Here is an 18,907-nt window from a genome sequence, read left to right on the forward strand (position 1 = left end):
ATTATTGATCACATGGGGGAAATTCCTCCGCTGCATTTAATTTATCCTAGCTAGGAGCACAGAACTCCAGATGTAGTGTGCTCGCCTTGCTTATGGGCAGGCCGGGAGTGTTTATTTGAAAAAAAAAAAAAATGTGAATACAGGGAGAACATAGAAACTCCCCAAAGAAAGGTCCTGCCTAAGGGGAATTTAACCCAAGACCTTCTAGCTCTGAGGCTGCCAGCTACCAATTAAACCATGAGCCAGCGTGCATGTGGTGGTACTAAGAATCAATCTGCTATACAAGTCCATGGTTATGGGTGTTTCACATTCAAATGAATCACTACATCTACTAGAGCAGTGTTTTCAACCCGTCGGGGACGCAAGGTCACTGCATGTCGCATGTGGGATTTCATTATTGAAATAGAGTACAGACAGTACAGTATAATACAATGATAGAAGAAAAAAATACGGATAATTAAAAATACATTTATTATCAATATTGTATAGTAATTATATATTATTGCTGTTTTCCAAAATAGTATTGCTTTGACTATTCCATCATACTTTTCCATCAATGTCTTGTTTTAATTGGTGTGTGCTAAATGAGTGAGCTGCCAAATCCCTTAGCCCCGGCCCTACCCTGATTACCTGAACCTCAATATAATTCACTAAGCTGTTTTGATAACATTTTCGGTTGAATCGCAATAATGAATAGAGCACAGCTTAAACCAGGTGAGCATGATGCAATCCTAAACATAAGGAAGGAAAAACTTTATACGCTGGTCACATGGTTCTATCTAATGTATTTTCCAAACGAGCTGAAGATTGGTAGGTTTGTGAGGGGAAGCATATCTGGATTAAAAGTGGTCAACCAATCCTTCATAGCAAACAGGAATTCAGAGGGTTTCAGATGGCCTATCTGGGGTTATTAATTTGATGTAATGCTGCTTGTAGAACAGGACAATTAAGAAGGGCGGGGGGGGGGGGCAGTTAAACTGATAATTTAGGATTAGATTTAAAAATAGTTAGACTACTGACTGCTTATTTTCAAGTCCCATACTCAATCACGCATTCACCAACAACTTCTTGAGGATATTACGTTGATTTGAAATTATACGACTACATGACATGCCTTTTTAAATACATTCCTAATATGAGCTAATTAGATACCTTTTTCCCTTAAATTGATTTCCTTAATTAAGGTAGAGCACACATTACTTGACTAATGAGACCGGGGAATGTAGCTACCAATTTAATACTTCAGACAGTGGTGAGAGGTGTGAAGTGCCGAAATTTAAGGTTTCAAAACTGACGTTCCCTGCAAAGGAGCATTTAAGGATTATAGGGCTGTGGCAACCGGGAGATCATGGCACACTACTTTAAAGTTGGATGGCATGATTCGGAAAATATCACACACTTCATTAACATTGTATAGATATGTACTAGGTTATTCGCAATTTTTGCAATATTTTACACACGTGACGCAAGAAAATTGATTGATACATGTTCATAAAAATCCTACAGGCAATTTAAATAGTCTAATATGTATTACAATTGAGAAGAAACTTGCATTAAGTTGGGACCAACTTGTATAGGACCCTTTGTAGAACTCCGGAAACGCATATTCAGTAAAAACCTTGTGTTTTCAGATAAATGTGTTTTGTACTTATATTATATATTTTTGATATTATTCGTCATTGAGTATAAGTGCTATAATGATCGACGTCGTAGGATGAAATGCGTCACCCGTTAAAGTATAAGGGTCAAATAAACTTAAACTTCTCAGAAACAGCCATCATTAACAGCTCCCTGATGGAGCTCCACAAGACTTTAGACTTTACTTTAGATTTTATTGTCCCCAAGGGGAAATTTTTCTTCACGTCACAGTACATTACATATGTGGGCCGCACGCCGACAGACAATAAACAGAAACAAATAAACATCTACACAGATCTGCATAAACATCTACACAGAGTAGGACTGGGGGTGATTTATCTTGGCCTTTTATTGAGTGCTGTTATGGCTGCAGGCACCAGGCTTTTGCCGTAGCGAGCCCTCCTGCACAACAGGGACCTATACCTGCGTGCAGAGGGCATGACAGTGAAATGGCAGTTGAGAGGGTGTGTGTTGTCCTGTGCTATTGCGGATGCAATGTGCGAGATGGCCTTTATATTGAGCTCTGACAGTGTGGGTGTGGGGAGACCAATTAATTTGGCAGCTATATTTGTGACACGTGTAAGTTTGGCCCGGTTTTTGACAGTAAGCATGTTAAAGAAGCAGGTGGAACAGTAGAGCAGAATGGGTTGGACAATACTTTGATATAACAAAAGGAGGAGATGGGGGGCAACATAGAGTCCTTTGAGTTTGCGGATGGCATACAGTCTTTGGTGGCTCCTTTTTTGAATGTCCGTTGTGTGCTGGTCGAAATTGAGTTTATTGTCCAGAGTGAGTCCAAGGTATTTAAAGCTGTCAACTGTTTCTACTGTGTCATTGTTGATGAGAGTGGGGGGCTGGGGAGATGGGTTACCTATTGTTATTTCTTTTGTTTTGGCTACATTGAGATGGAGGAAGTTATGTGAGCACCATTGGGTGAATTGAGTGACAGTGTTGTGGTAAACTGATACAGAGTTATTGTCAACAAAACCCGATTGGGTTTTTTGGTTTTCTTTTTGACAGGCACTGAAAACAGCGTGGTTGTTCTCTATTTGACAGCTACAGGTGAATGGTCTGTGGAGGAGGAAGGCAGGAAACGATCAGAGCCGCTGTTAAAGGCCAACCATGAGTCATTACACTACGCTATTCAATAACAATTTAAACGATTCATTTTCCTATACAGGAACTCAGAATAATTGATGAACTATTGTCAGGGCTCTTTTAGTGCAAATGAGAAGTTAACGCACGCAGCTATACAGTAACTAACTTTATTCTGTTGGGTCAACAGGGCTTGTTATTTATTTAGTTTTATTCGATTGTTCTATTTTAGCCTCCTTTGGTACAACCCACTATCGGCCCATGTCAAATGAGTCTTGGCTAAATTCTCATTAGTGTCCTAATTAGGCTTCCAACTCAAAAGATAACCGATTCTTTAGTTCAGGCCAAACATTGAGAGCTGCACAAACAACGATGGAGAAGCCTGTGTGAAGAAGCTTTAACAATAAACACAAATAATCTGAATGCAATGGCTGTTGTTGCACAGTTTGTCTCATTCCACCACAGGGACATTTCCTTCATCCCCTGAGTTAATGCATTGACACCCTGTCGTTCTCCACCGGGCCTTGCTAAAAACACTGGGCTTTTCAAAGTGTCTCGACAAAACAAAAACAAACAATCAAAAATGTCATCCGGACCCGGGAGGATTTTCCTTAGCTGTGATGAGGGAGTTCCCGAACAACATGGAACTAGGCCCGGTGTTTTGTTAAATCCTGATGCTGTTTATCGAGGACTGGAGCATTGAACAGAGCTCTGCTGCCAAACCCATGCAGTCTCCTATGTTTTAAATGTCACGTTCAGAAGGTTGAAAGGCCACCCATCATGCTGATAATATATGCCACCGACTTGCTTTTCTCGTTCATTAAGGGGGATGTTCACACTTTGGTTAGTTCTAACGCAAGAGCATACTGCTCCATACAGGTGTTTTATTAAATGACACTGCAACAGCACCAGAATTTTATTTTCGAAGTTGGACCACTGACCACTTATGGTCATTGTTATTTCTGTAATCGGACAATTGGAGAATTCAAATCCCGGGCCAAGGATGTAAATGGTTTCACTTTAATGCTATTATTTTCATGGCAGTTGAGTTGAACTGAGTAGAAAATAGCAATGTGTGATGGAACCCCTTCAAACTAATAATAAGACATCTGAAACTGCAATTCCATTACTTTACTTTTAACAAAAAAAAAATCTCTCTCTTTCCGTATATCTCGAAACATATTACTGTCTGCCCCGTCTCACAATGCAATCACATTCAATTCCTGAGCTCCAACTGCTGCTGGCTGTCCCACTTTTTATCCTAAATCTTGATCAAAAACCAAGCCATAGAGCCGTTTCACTATGTCAGAGAAAAATCAGAATACTTGACAACTTAACCCTTCCAGTTCCACCGACAACTCTCAAGCTGTTATTCCATTGGGTGGTCATCTATCATGTGCTAATTCAGTCCTCCATAATCGTGTCTTGGAACCAAACTACATGGAAAGTATTGACCGTTATATGACTCCCTCTTTCAACTTTTCCAGGACCAAAAAATCGCTGACATTTCTCGTCTTGCTCCCGTGTCTGCTGGGTCTGTAGATAGTTCCACAACATCTTCTTCCCTCCCCTCCTCTCTTGGGAAGCAGTAGCCAGCCTAACCTGAATGCTAACGTATCCTTATTGCTGCGTATCCTGATCGCAACACCGTAACCCTGGGGATTAAATGGTGTGGGCTACATGTGAAGATAGATGAAATAAATCGCCCTGGTTGGACCAATTTTCTCCTTACCCCCCGTATGCGCCAAACGTACAGCTTCTCCTTCTCTGGGACATCCCGCTGAAGAACTGGAGTGGCTTTTGAAGCCAATCACACCCACACACACTCACTCGCAAAGACACACGGGTTGCCTTGGAAAGTTAGCAGCCGTACAAAATCGTGTTAAGTCCCACTTTCGTCTGTTTCTATCTCAGTGTTTCTCTGTTAATGTCTCTCTCTTTCCATGCATGTGCATCTTTCTCTCTGTCTCTCAACCCCTCCCTCCTTTACCTAGTCTTTGTGCCACCAGATGAAGTGAAGGAGAGTGTGTGTGTGTGTGCGTGCGTGCGTGTCCGTGTTTGGTTATGTGTTTAGCCGGGGTACTTTTGATGTGTGTGTACACATCCTTGCCCTTCCCCTGGCCAGCCCTACCCCCCCCCCAAATACACACACACAAACACACAAATTCACACATGCATGCACTCACTCAAACCCTGCCCCCTGGGTTGACTTTGTGTTCTCTCCAAGTATCAATCTATCTCTCCTAGTTGTAAAATGGCTCATCTGGCAGTCCTGTGCTGTTGTCTTGGTAACCAGCTGCTTGGCCCTTCTGTGGCTCTGAACTCATTTTAAGGGCAGGGCACCAAAGACTTCAGTTTCCTCACTTGTCCTAGAAAGGTAAAAAGGAGAGGGATTCTAACCATTGTTCACATGCAGCTGCCCAAGGATGACGTTCTACTTAAACCAATGTGTCTTAAACGGCCACTGCTACAACTTCTACTCCCATCCATTACCAATCTTCATTTACTACAGGTATGTCCTGGTTATTTTAAGTTACGAACCAATTGATCATCACATAGCGACTTTAAGTGGATATGAGTACACATGAGTTGGCTCAACCTGGTGATAAGATTCCCATACTGGAGCTCCAGCAGTTATGGATGGACCTTCCCAATATAATTAAGCCCAAGCATAAAAACGAACAACAGACGATCAAAGATTTAATGCGCAATGACCTAGTCAACATGCAAATAAACAAGCAACTCATACAAGCGAGTGAACAAGCAACTCGACATGCTGGGCCCAGTGCGTACACCATGGCCTGATTACATTTGAACAAGACTTGGCGGACAGCAAACTTCTTCTTCAGAGAATGTGCAGCAGCAGCAGCCTGTGCACTCACTGGTTGTGTCTATGGGAGTTCAAACAGGGATAACATCTCAAACCAAATGGCCTATAGCTAAACAGCAACCGTGCTGTTCAGCTGTGGGCAATATTCTTTCATCCAAGTCATTAAAAAACATGTCAGCTATGAGAGAGAGAGGGGAGAAGAGAAGAGAAGCGAGAGAGAGTGGCGAGAGAAAGAGAGAGAAACAAGAGAAGCGAGAGAGGAGAAGAGAAGATAAGAGAAGCGAGAGAGAAGAGGAGTGAGAAAGAGAGACAGAGACAGAGAAAGAGAGAGAGACAGGGAGAGAGAGGGAGGAGATGCACCCTTGGCATCATCCTTGCTTTGAACTCTTTCTGCACTGCATTACATTGTTTGACCTCATTGTCACATCCCACTATTTTATCCCATTTCTGTGCCAATCGTCCTCAGGTTCAATTGCTTTCCTGTCCTCTGCCACTGAAGAAAAATCTCCGCCAGCCTCCTGCCCATAGACCAATGCAGGAATCTTCTTTTGGAACACATCAAAGTCTCAGATAGGACCAGGACGGTCTTTGTCAGTGTGCCCGCTCTTAAACCTCGAGTAGCACTCTGCCATTATCACTAACGCATCACTCTGCTTGTTACCACTCTGCCACGCTCCCTTCAGCAACCCCCCACCCCCTGCTGCTTCTGATTTCAACACTGTCGGGGTGGGGGGGGTACATGTAAGACAAGCTTTTCAAAATCTGCCCTCAACACTAACTCCAGGCTGCCATCAAGCCTGTGCCATGTGTTTCATGCCAGCGTGTGTCCTCCATTTTGGATCCACAGAGGGTAATTTACCTCTTCCAGGGACCCCTCTTTAACTCCTCTGTCCCTGTAGCTTCGAAATGGGGGCATTATCAGAGCTGCTAAGCTTAACACCCTGCCGTGCTCCAAAATGAAATACTCTGCTTTCTTTCATCGTGGAGTTATTATATATATCAACCTATAGCACCCCTGAAAGATGTATTTTATGAAACTTTGGGTCGCGACCCGTATTCTAAGCTGATTTGCTGCCGTTTGTAGATGTACGAGTAAGGTGCGGTTGTTTTATGTTTTATTATTTGACCATTGCTTTATATTCATGGCCCAGGGCCACCGTTTTTTCTTTCCAATTCTAAAGACCCACTAGATGACATTTCCAGAATTTACCTTCAGGGATGGATAAAATGTTGCAGTCACTTAGAAAAGTGTGAACTACTACAGAGTCGATAATACTGCAAATCTGTCCAGACATTAAAGATTTCTCCGAAGAGGTTTCTTGAGTGGAAAACCCATAATGTCCAAAAAGTGCATTGATCCAGGTCCAGGTATCTGTTGTCACAGAATGATCCCGCGGCCATGTTCTGAAGAACAATAATGTTCGCACAATCTGTGAAGAGAGATTACCTCTATTGTGGGTTTTATCGATCTACATCACGCCTCTGATTGAGTCTGAAGCGGCTGTTAGAATTTGGGTCGTCAATTTAAATAATGTAAGACGCTGATTTGGGAATAGCATATATCAAGACTAAGTGGATTTGGTTGGCCACTGGTTCATGACCTTAGTTATCTCTCAAGAGTATCTATCTGATTAATTGTCAAAGCTTGCGTCAATTAGCGTCCAAAAGAGGACAGAGCTGATGACCTGATGTAATCATGCATCATCATCCATACAGGCGACCTTGGCAATTTCCCAGAGTAGCACTTTGGCAAGGGGCGGCAAAATGAACACATTTATATGACAATCGCTCTGCACCTGCAGCCACCTCTCTCCGCCGCCTCCCGCCCCCAGCTCTCGTGAGATACAAAATGGAAGCCGACTATAGCAAGCGCTGGCGCGTCCAAATAGAGAAAGAACAAGAAGACAGATTTTCAGCCCTGTGGATGCCTGAGAACTTCACTAATTCCAGTTAGTAAATAGCAGTTAACGACCATTTACCGCCTGTGAAATCCGCGTCCGCCTGTGCCACAGAGGTGCCAAGTCCCACGCATTGAGCTCAAGTCTCCCGCAAATGAACCTCTTTACAGGCTCTCACGCCACACACATTTCTTAATCAAATTACCTCAGAGGCCCAAGAACCGTGGAGAGTGCTTTGAAATCTGACCACAACATACGCAGACGGAGCAGAGTGCACTGATGGTTTCCGAGCGATCAGACTGGCTGGGGCTTTCGAGCGATCAGACTGGCTGGGCGATTGGACTGGCTACGCTGCATGAAACCACTCAGCTTGCATGCTGTTTGAATCAATGTCTTTGCGTCGTGCAGTCGTCTGAGCTGATGTGTCTGTCAAGTGCTATTTTTTATCAACTTAGATAAGGACATACCTTAAGTGAGTGAGAGAGAGACGTCTGGTCTCTTTTATATGAATCCAGGCACTAAGGTCGACCAAATTTACTAGATAATATACAAAAATTATACTAAAGTGATGTAATTAGTAGGTGACCTGGGGGTCAAGGACATTTGAGGAGTGAGCTACAGACCTGGGGTCTCTCGCTCTTTATATGAACCAGGGCATTGGATAGAAAGATAGTATTTATTTATTTAGGATTAAATGAATAGGGACAGATACAAAAACATGGATAAGCGTAAAACAGTCATCTGATGTATGCATCAAAGTGTCTTTAGCTAAAGCTAATTCATGGCACTTGTCCCCAATATGTATGTATTTGTATGTATGTATGTATGTATGTATGTATGTATGTATGTATGTATGTATGTATGTATGTACGTATGTACGTATGCATGGACCTCATTGCATAGCAGCAAAATAGATTGTAGAAATAAATTCTAATGTTGGGTGTATTTTTCTTTTTATATAAAGAGGCATCCAAGGTAAGTCATCATAGCATACTTAATAACATAAGGCAAATCTATTGATGCTACAATTTATGAGTCTTGAATTATACTAAGCCTGATCTATTTAGTCGTAGGCCTACCCAAAAAAGCAGTGGAGTAAAATCCACCTTCTATACCGATTTGCATTTGTATAGCTCACAGCATCTTCATTTCCATGTGGAAGCCTCACTTGCTCTCTAGTCGTTTATTACATTGCCGAATCTGCTGATGCTACGCTTGCGTACATTTCATGTGTGTGTTTTACACACATGATAAAGCGGTGTATAGGAGAGATTTGCACTTGTATCATTTTGTTTGAGATACAGATATTTGATTATTTGGAAAATAGCTGAGCTGTCACGAAATCAATTGGAACCATGTTATTGGAGTAATTGTGCAGACCTGTTGTTTGGTGCATTATTTATACATGGACCTGCAAAATCTCTCCATATTGCGTCATGCATACTTTAATTGTGTTGACACATTGAGCACACTAGCGTTGCACTTGACTATTCACAATATGTATATGGCATGGTGTCCTTTGTGTGATGTTGCTGGTATGGTACATTGCAAATAGAGTCGCGGCCGGTTCTGCTGACCAATGGTTCAATATCTCCTTTCAAATCTTCTTTGTCCTTCTTTCAAATCCTTTAATCTTGTGATCTACAGTGTTGGATAAGAAGACCTTATCTTCCTAATCTATTCTCCTTCTAAATCCTTCCCAGAATCGCTTGTAGCCCCGCAGTCCATCTTCTGGTCCCTTGCATCCTCTGAATCACTCAAGGGTTGTGTGATGGAGTTCGACTCCCAGCCAAATGTTGCGACTGCAGACCCCAATGTCTGCCGCCTTACCCATCTCTGAGCCAAGATGCCCAACTGAGTAACGAGATCTATCTAAAATAATTCATTGCAAGTGGCTTCCGATAAAAAGGTTTCAGAAATGGCCAAATATAATAGACAAACATCCTCTATTCAGCTTGTCCTGTATAATCCATCCTTCAGAGTCCCAGCACCGACTGGGTGTGTGTCATCGCCACCACACCCTCCGTCCATTAGCACTAACACTCAACTTGGGCCTGTTTGGATCAGAGCCAATATTAAGGCTGCGAAAATTCACACATAAAGGAGAGAAGATAGGGACTGTCAGGCTGTTTTCTGTCCTCCTGCAGAATCCTTCTGTTTCACACAATGTTCTCGTTATTTAGCATACCGAGGTCAAAATTGTTTACCTCGGTATGCTAAATGTTACTATAGTTAACAGAATGAAAGGCAATTAAGCGTTACAATGTGCTCTGTAATAGACTGGCGTGACAACCTTATTGACAAGCTCACCAGACATGTCTTTGTGTGCCCTGGAAAAATTGACTGCATGCTGCTAATTATATACAATTATACACAAATGATATAACCTTTTACAATGTTAGTATTTACTTTTAAACACATTTATCTCAATTATCCTTGAACCTAGAGGTAGCCACTTTCCTCTCCAATTGAACGTTGTTTAGTTATTCCTGTTAAGTTATACTCCCCGATAGTCTATTGCAAATAAGCTTGGCTGGCCTATCCCAATTCAGCCATGGCCAAACTCTCCAGGATGGGCTCTCCCTTTTGCTTCCTTTGTTGTTACTTGGAACATGTACACCAAGTGTCCCAGTGAAAATGATCAGATCAGCCGAATATGGTTTGGCTGTCACACTGACAAAGCGTAGTTATTATGTTAGCAATGGAAGCAGCTGTACATCACACCTGTCCTCTTCCCCATAAGCATTTCCATTAACAGACTATCAACCTCAGCGCTCATGGCCGTTTCAGTACATCTACCCAGTTCCCCTGGGCCGGTTCTCTAGGTTCTCTGATGGGAAAAGAAGAGGGAGGTGAAGAGATATCACCTGTGATGCAGAACCTTCCTCCCTTGAGCCGTGTAATCGTGGCTCTAGGGTAATGTCATAATAACACCGGGGGTGTTTATATTAAGCACGGCTTGATCCTCAATGTCCGCAGTCTACCTGTAGCTATGCTTGAGCAAGATACCTTACCCCTACTTGCTCGATTAATGACATTCATCTTTAGTATTTACTCCAAAAGGGTACAATTCTACAATGGCGGATAACCTCTCAACCGAGCAGCAGTTGGATATCAGCAGGTCCATTGGCCTGGATAAGAAGACGGGTCTGGAGACATGGTTTCAATCAGCCTTATCCTCAGTGTCTTCCTCCCCACGGCTTCTCTCTGGCAAATAGCATTCACTCGGCCGGCGTGTGAAGGAGGAAGATAATCTATTTGCCGAAGGTAATCGTCTGAGGGAAGGTGTGAAAGGGAAGGGCAGTGTGATTACCAACCCCCCCACCTCCAGCGTGATGGGGGCGTGATGGGGGGGGGGACAGAGGGCCCTAAGGGGGCCAAGGAGATCTTTGCGGTAGCGCGGTCGGTTCTCTGGCGCGGAGGTGGGAGCTGGCGGGTGGCACGAGAGGCTCCGGGGTGACGGGGGTGAAGTGTGTGGGGGGGGGGGGGGGGTGGTAATGAGAGGCCACCCTTTCAGAGTCAGGGGTTGAGTACATGCTGAAGGACTTCTATTGGGAACGGCGGGTAAACACTTAGCATACAGATCACAGCCACTGAAGGGCCGCTGAAGCCCGTCGTTGACAAAGACACGCGGAGCACGGGAGGAAATTGGATGGCAGGGGTTTTTCGCTCGCTCTCTGTGGAAGAAAAGGTCTCTAAACGACGGCATATGGCCGTGAGCTGATTTTTTTTTATAGTTCTGATGGATATAATCAAGATATATGTAATGGTCAGGAAAAAATAACATGCTGCTGCTTTTCCGAGTGCTTAGAATTGATTTCCTGTTGATCAATTTTCTTGCCACTGAATAGCATTTAATGAGTTTGGCTCAAGTGGGAAGATGGAAGTAAGGAGGAAAGGGTAGAAGCAGGGAAGGAAGGAAGGCATTGCAATCATAAAGTGAAGAATTAGCAAATATACGGTTGACATAAGACTGCATATGTCTCTTTTATTTCAGTGCATTGCATAAATCTGAAAGCAGCATTCATCCATTGAAGTAAAACCAAAACCCCCCAGACCCAGAATCCATTTTAACTTTTGTACTATGTGGCAGAAACTTTCATTCCAAGGAACATGTCATCAATGAGCAAGTAGGGGTTAGGGCTCAAGGGTAGCCCAGAAGACTGCAGACATTGGGCTAAAAAACCCACAATCTTTCAACTGGAAGTCAAACACCCTAACCACTTAACCATCCTTCCCTCCCTGACATTCGCTTGTACCCCCCCATCCATCTTCTTAAGGACGGGTCTTCCATGCAGTCCAATCTGAGCCCCCCTCCAGCAACCCCCCCCCCCCCACACACACACACACCAGCAGCAGAGGTCAGGGGGGATCCCATCCGGTACATGATTGCACTGCATGGGCTGCCCTTCAGCTGCCCCGAGCCCTGACCAAGACACATTAAATATTCAGAAGCTGGGCGAGCATGCATCCGCGACATGCTGCCCAAAGACAACAGACGCCCTCCTGGGCGGCTGGGAGCAGCATGACTAGGGCAGAGTCTGAGACGCTGTGTGATGTAGTACACCCCCAGGCCCACAGACTCGTCTCACAGACCGCTCAAGAGGAGCTTGTCTGGGCTAAAAGGAATACAAAATGCACACATCAAAAGATACAAACATGGGAAGGTAGGTGCTGTGTAGCTCCAACGGTAGGGCGAGGTAGAAATAGTGCAAGAAATAGTGCAAGTGCTTACACCAAATGGCATGCATCTTATTATGAACACTTTACTAAAACATAAAATAAAATGTTTGTGTGCTTTCATCCAAAACGGCATTTGAAATAAACGGTCACCTTTTGAACATTACACTTTAAATAATTTATATTCTGACACAAATCCTTATAAATTAAAGTACAGGGTTCAAGTTTAAGTTCATAAGGGGCCACCAATGGAGCCGTATTAGGGCAACATCCCCCCCTGGTGCATGCCAGGGGAACACATCAGCGAGCGAGCGCACACACACACACACACACACACACACACACACACACACACACACACACACACACACACACACACACACACACACACACACACACACACACACACACACACACACACACACACACACACACACACACACACACAGGAGGTTGTAGACGTGGGCTTCTGTAGCGACGGAGAGGGAGAGGAGACACACTGGCTTACGAAACAGCGTTAAGGGTATGCATCTGCTTCATCTTCAGCGTTTACACACCAGCTGTCTTCTTCCCGTTCTAAAGCACACACGTGAGCATGTCTCCCATCTCAGTCGGAGCCGATGTTTGACCTAATTGATGAATGATTCATGCTGTCATGAATGCTAAAAATATTTGATTCTTTTTTTTCGGGGCTAACTCAGAGGCTTCTTAAATAATGCACATGATATATTGACTGTATTGTCATCAGTTGATTATATATAACTGTAGAATGGCTCTTCATAGCAATGATACAAGTGTAGAGCATAATGGAAACAGGTGTGAGAGGTGAGTGTTGTTCGACAAAATGCAACAAATATGATTCCCCCTGCTATACAAGGATGAGATCATGGGGGGACGACATTGTATTCATCTCTCTCCCTCTCCCTCTCTCACCCTCTCAAACCTTCTGTCCCTTTCCTCTCTCCTCTCTATGTCTTGCCCTCTCACTCTCCCTCCACTCGACGCTGACCTCTCTCTATCAAAGACAGAACGATACGGGGACTAGAAGGGCCATTCTATTCTTATCCCCCATCGTCCTGCCCTGCTGGGCTTCATGTCATGGAGTTCAAACGCAGACTCTCCCAGAGGCCTCTTCTCTCCCAACCGGAGGTTTAGGTTACAGCAAAGACCAGACAGAGAGATGGGCGAAGGCCAGTCCAAGTCTGTCATGCCATGGCCCCGGTTCAGGAAAATAGTTATCCCGACAATTACCTCTATTGCACTTTATAATTCACTTTTTAAAGTACTTTGATATTTATACTTTGTTCAATATTTGAACTTTTTGACATTAAGTGCTCCATGGCAAGGAAGCTCTTTTGAGTTTAATTTAATCGAGAGATTGTAGAGATAAGGCAGGGTGGTACAGATAAGGTGGAAGGGAGGAGAATGGAAAAGAGTGTGGAGGAAGATAAGGTAGGAGAGGGAGAGAGAGAGAGGGAGACAGGCAGAATGGCAAGGCAAAAGGGTTTGCTAGCCAGAAAGAGCAATTCAAAAGAGAATTGGGGGCAAAATGATTATAGTGAAGAAAAATAACGCTGAGTAGAGTTGGAAGGGAGTGAGAGAGTGAGATAGTGAGAGAGTGAGAGAGAGAGAGAGAATTCCCCAGCACTCAGAGCTGCCAGAAACTGAACACCTGTCTGGCCGTGTGGTCCAGGTTACCATCAATTCACCCCTCCAAGGCTGCTGAACTGTTTATAATGATAATGTAGCGCGTTATACATGCATTAAGAGTGCCTGTTATGCAAGCAGATCACTGCCAATAAGGCTTTTACCGTGCTCACGATAGATTAAGTTGAACCTGAGAAGGGAGAGGGATAAGTGGAGACGTTAAGAAAGAGAGAGAAAGAGGAAGAGGGGAGCTAGGAAGAGGAAGGGAAACAGTGAGTGAGAGAGAGAGATGTAAGATTTAAGAAAAAAGGGATGCATGGAGATGGATTCTGAGAAAAAGACGAGGCCGAGAGCTCAGCAAAGGCAAACCATTTAAAAGCAACCAAAAAGCATTTTCGGGAGCTGTTTGGCTGCACTTTAGAGCGGGCCTCTGTGGATCTCATTACAGTTCTGTTCACATATCTAACTCTACCCTCTGTTCAACCACCAGGGCCTTGGTATACCACAGATAACACACACACACACACACACACACACACACACACACACACACACACACACACACACACACACACACACACACACACACACACACACACACACACACACACACACACACACACACACACACACACACACACACACACACACACACACACACACACACACACACACACACCAGGAGCACCAGGGGCTGTGGCAGGTCCCGGGGCTGGGGGGTCTGGGGGCCTCCACGTCCCCCAGTGGAGGTCCAGTAAGATATTCCCGGTCCCCTGGTAAGACATATTCTGCGTGTCGTAAAAATAATTGGAGCCAATTAATGTTGGGTTCGATACGACGAATCAATGATAGTAAAGATAGTTACTAGATCCATCGCTGGCCAACCGAAAAGCATGCGGGAAATTGGAGAGACTTCGTATCAGGGCGTTATTGATTTTCACATCATTGGTGCTGCAGTAAGAAAACAGATTGCGTTCGCGGGTTAGTTCGATTCAGTACATACGGCCTACGGTATTATAAATAATAGAATTATGGCACGCAGCCGGCATGCCAAGAGAGAGGCAGTGGGCCCTTGGCCTTCGTGCAGTGAGGCTGTGGCCCTTCATTTTGATTTGTATACATTTCACGGGCCCTTTGTCATGCCTGGTAGGCACTTGCCCTTGCTACCCCCCCCCCCCCCCCCCCCCCACCCCCACCCTAGTCGGTGACACCTGCTACACACACATACACACCACGACATAGACACACAAACCACCACACTGCATGGGTGATTTACAGCACCACTGTGCACACTAACATGTATGCTACGGCGGAACAGTAGCCTAGCCACGCTCCACAGGGAGAGAGAGAGGAACGCCGTGGGACCAGGGAGAAGGAATGATTACATTCACACATTAAACAAAGATTCAGCAGACGGAGAGAGGGAGAAGAAAGGGTAGGGAGCCGACGAGAAAGGGATGGTTAGAGCGAGTTAGACTGATCCAAGGGGGAGAGGAGAGAGAGAGAGAGAGAGAGAGAGAGAGAGAGAGAGAGAGAGAGAGAGAGAGAGAGAGAGAGAGAGAGAGAGAGAGAGAGAGAGAGAGAGAGAGAGAGAGAGAGAGAGAGAGAGAGAGAGAGAACTAAAGAGAACGATCAAACAAGAGAGCGAGAGACCAAAGAGCAGGGACAGCTACAGGGTCTGTGCAGGGGTCCCAGGAGGGGCCCTCCCTGTCTAATGACTCTGCAGCAGGACACCAGGGGCAGCGCAGCCTCCCGCTGGACTCACTCTCCACATGAAAGAGAGAGAGAAAAACCGACCGGCGAGCGAGAGATTAAGAGATGGACTATAATAACACCGCCAAACAGCCCTTAAGTAATCACTCTTCAGGGTCAACAGTAACTTTTATATGCACATCTATGGCCCAACTGACATGCTGTCTAATCCTGACTCAATCTACTTATTTAATAATTTACTTTGCTTAAGTTATTATCAGACGCTTTTACCCAATTGACTTAAAGTGAATTCAGACACAGGTCATTAGGAATAGATGGGTTCAAGTGGCCTGCAGGTGGGCCACACCACACCCGCAGGGAATCCTACCCGAGCCGCCCCACTTGCCTGCCACCAAACCTACAAAATAATTCACGTGTATCGTCGAGGACAAGAACTGCCAGAAGCACAGTGATTAAAAAAAAAACGACACGTGGATTCAATTGAAAAGTCGTCGTGCATATTATTAGTAATCTCCGAGTTTCTCAGCGGATTTCCGAGAAATAAAAGCAGCTCTTTTGTTTTGGTGATGACTGGGCCCCCAGGATGCGGGGTTTTAATCACGCCATCGCTATGCAAATGAGCTGTCACTTTCACATTCCCTTTCAGACCTCTCAGCCTGCCTCAGCAGATGCGTCGAGATTTCTGGCATTTATCTCTGTTCCACAAACACGAGGAGTTGGGGGTGCTTGTTGGGGGTGCTTGTGTGTAACGCCTGGTGCTAATTTGGGGGCTAGGAACAATAGGCTAGGATTCAGCTCCTCTACATAGCAACATAACAGTTGCCACTGAAGGCATACGATAACACTCAAACACTGTTATCATGTCATCACCCGACACACCGTAATAATAATAACATTCATCACAGCCAACTTAATGCACTTAGCCCCTCAAGCCATATCGTTGTGTCGAGTCAATGCGACGAGCAGAGGATGTGTTCTCATGGCATCAAGGTCTTGCCCAAACATTACACACTCTTGCATTCCAATGCAGACACACACACGCACGCCGGATCGCACACATGGCAATTTGATTCGATGGATGTTTGAATGCATTGTGATGCAGTTTGGGAGCCACGTGTTAAACCATGGAGGAAGCATGGCTGCTGTCTCTGTGTTCCCTGAGTACTGCCCACATCCTGCACGCTTGGTTTCTCCCTCAAAGAGTATTTTTCTCAAGATATCACTCCTCTATATTCAGCGTCACGCTACATCCGTTCAACATCCCCGAAGTATGCTGTTCCATTTAAACAATTATGAGGCGCCGCTATACACCTGTTCGTCTGTAGTATTTGCCTGTCTGTCTGCCTGCCTGTCTGTCTGCTTGATTCACATTGGTTACATGCAGATGTCTGTTTTCCTGTTACATACGCCTGACCGTCTTAACTGTTAAACAGTTTGTTATGCAGACCTGGATCTCTTTCTGGACATCAGTTAATACCTGTCTGGTTGCCTGTCTGTTATGTACAGCCGTACGTATGTTATATTCATCTTTTTGGTCTGTCTGTCACTGTTATATACACCTGTCTCTCTGTAATATACACCTGTCTGTCTGTCTATCCATCTGTCTGTCTGTCTGTTATACACCTGCCCGTTTTTTTGTTATATGCACATGTCTGTATGTTATACACACCTTTTTTTCCTGTGTGTCTGTCTCTGTTATAAAACACTTGTCTGTCTGCAATTTACCCCTGTCTGTCTATTATAGGAACTCTATTAGAAAGACAAAGCTAGCAGCTTATAGTTCAGCTCAGGCTCTCCTACAGCTGTCTTAAGTCCGCTCTCTAGCTGTCTCATCATTTTTCTCTGGCTGTCTACAAGCTGTCTTTAGATGTCTTACAGCTGTTCTCTGGCGGTTCCTACCCTAAAGGAACTGAAAGAGAGGCAACATATCCATGTATTCGTATCCCGGCAACACATGGGACACAGAGCCCCATTGTACAGATCTGAAGTGGGCCCCAGCTTTCAGAACCACGGAGAGCAGCCCTGGATCGATGCTTTACCTCGTACTGCACGCAGCTCCATGATCTTAAGACAGGCCTGGGACCTCTTGAACTGATCCACTCTCATGTAAACTACAGTGAGCTGATTCATTAAAAGTGAATCAGCTCATTCATTAAAAGTGAATCAACACAGTCCTCCCTTGCTCCCGCACCCCACGGGACACATTTTGGTGCATCAAAGCAATGAGCAGCTCTTTGATTTGCCTTTGTTCCCCGCATGCCACCCCCTCCCATCCCCACTCTCCCACCGGCGCCCTACATTATTCGATTTTTTATTTTTTACAATTTTCAAAGTCAGAATTGGACCTGCTGCATTTGACAGATGAACAGATCCACAAACGCATGAGTATCATGGCTGCATCCTAGTGGCTGTACTAGGCTGCTGCCTGGGTAGCTGGTAGTTCTGGAGAACCTTGCGGCGTAGGACTATCACCTGTAGAGTGTGGTTCTCCGGGTTCTGCTTCGAGATGTTCAGCTCAGCCCCAGGGCTTCCTTCAGATATAGAACGTGTGGAAGAACCTGTGTAAGTCTAGTGTTTTAGGTTAAGATCGACAATGGGGTAGCATGTGAGCTGTATGATTCCTTGTATGCATTCAATGGACATAACAGACCAGATGTTTGGTCTATAACAAGGTAGCTCCTCTGTTATAGTCAGGAGCTTGCACTCTTTACAATGATCTGCAACACAACCCACCCCCTTATTTGGTTGTCCATATGCTCTATTCCTCTTTACTTCACCTTACTTTCACATCGTGTTTGTTTTGAACCAATCATGTTGTGCAAGGCGGGGATCTGTAATGGCAACACAAATTCGACCAGCATTAAACTTTGGTCACTGTAGAAGACCAAACCTGTAGATGTATTAAGGTCCAGTTGCATTTGTTCATTTCAGGCCGAGGCTCTGTGCCGTCTCCCACGAGGACTGGCAGGACTGCTGGATCCGAGATGAGGTCTTCCCATGATCATGCTTCATTTAACCCCAATGCTTGGCTAGAGTGACGGAATGGGCCCGTTTATCCGATGGCCTGCAGAGCACATTCCTCTCTCGGTCATCATGGTGATACGACGATACATTGCCATAGCTCAACAACGTGGAGCGGGGAGGCAGGTTGTTTACGACAGAGTGGACCCGAGTCACAGAGGTCTGGGGTCACCTTCCCTCAATCACCACAGCATTCCTCTCCAGGAATGGGAATGTGTTTGTCTCCATTCATCCCCCTCGCACCTCAACCCCTGCCCATTCAGCCTGTCCATGTAGGGGGGTGATTGATGTCAGCCAATGTTCGCTGACACACAGTCACACATAAGGGAATCGAATAAATAACACGCCGTACCTTCACACTCGCGCTTATAAAAGCCCAGTAGAT

At 44.8% G+C, this 18,907-nt stretch overlaps 1 protein-coding gene across 9 annotated transcripts in view; it reads right to left on the reverse strand.

Annotated features, from left to right (window-relative positions):
• The window catches only part of LOC132470114 (rap1 GTPase-activating protein 1-like), a 114,239-nt gene that overhangs the window by 71,216 nt on the left and 24,116 nt on the right, over positions 1–18,907 (reverse strand). For 3 of the 9 annotated variants that reach the window (XM_060068333.1, XM_060068340.1, XM_060068339.1), the window contains exon 1: positions 4,466–4,663. The exons of 1 other annotated variant lie outside the window; for it this stretch is intronic. In XM_060068333.1, the coding sequence (XP_059924316.1) occupies positions 4,466–4,509 (44 nt within the window). In that variant the 5' untranslated portion in view covers positions 4,510–4,663. Of the gene's footprint in view, positions 1–4,465; positions 4,665–18,907 lie in introns of those variants that run through there. 5 more of the 9 variants (XM_060068337.1, XM_060068342.1, XM_060068348.1 and 2 more) reach the window with 3 other exon arrangements.

This window comes from Gadus macrocephalus, chromosome 13 (genome assembly GCF_031168955.1).
Source record: "Gadus macrocephalus chromosome 13, ASM3116895v1".
NCBI classification, from domain to species: Eukaryota; Metazoa; Chordata; class Actinopteri; order Gadiformes; family Gadidae; genus Gadus; species Gadus macrocephalus.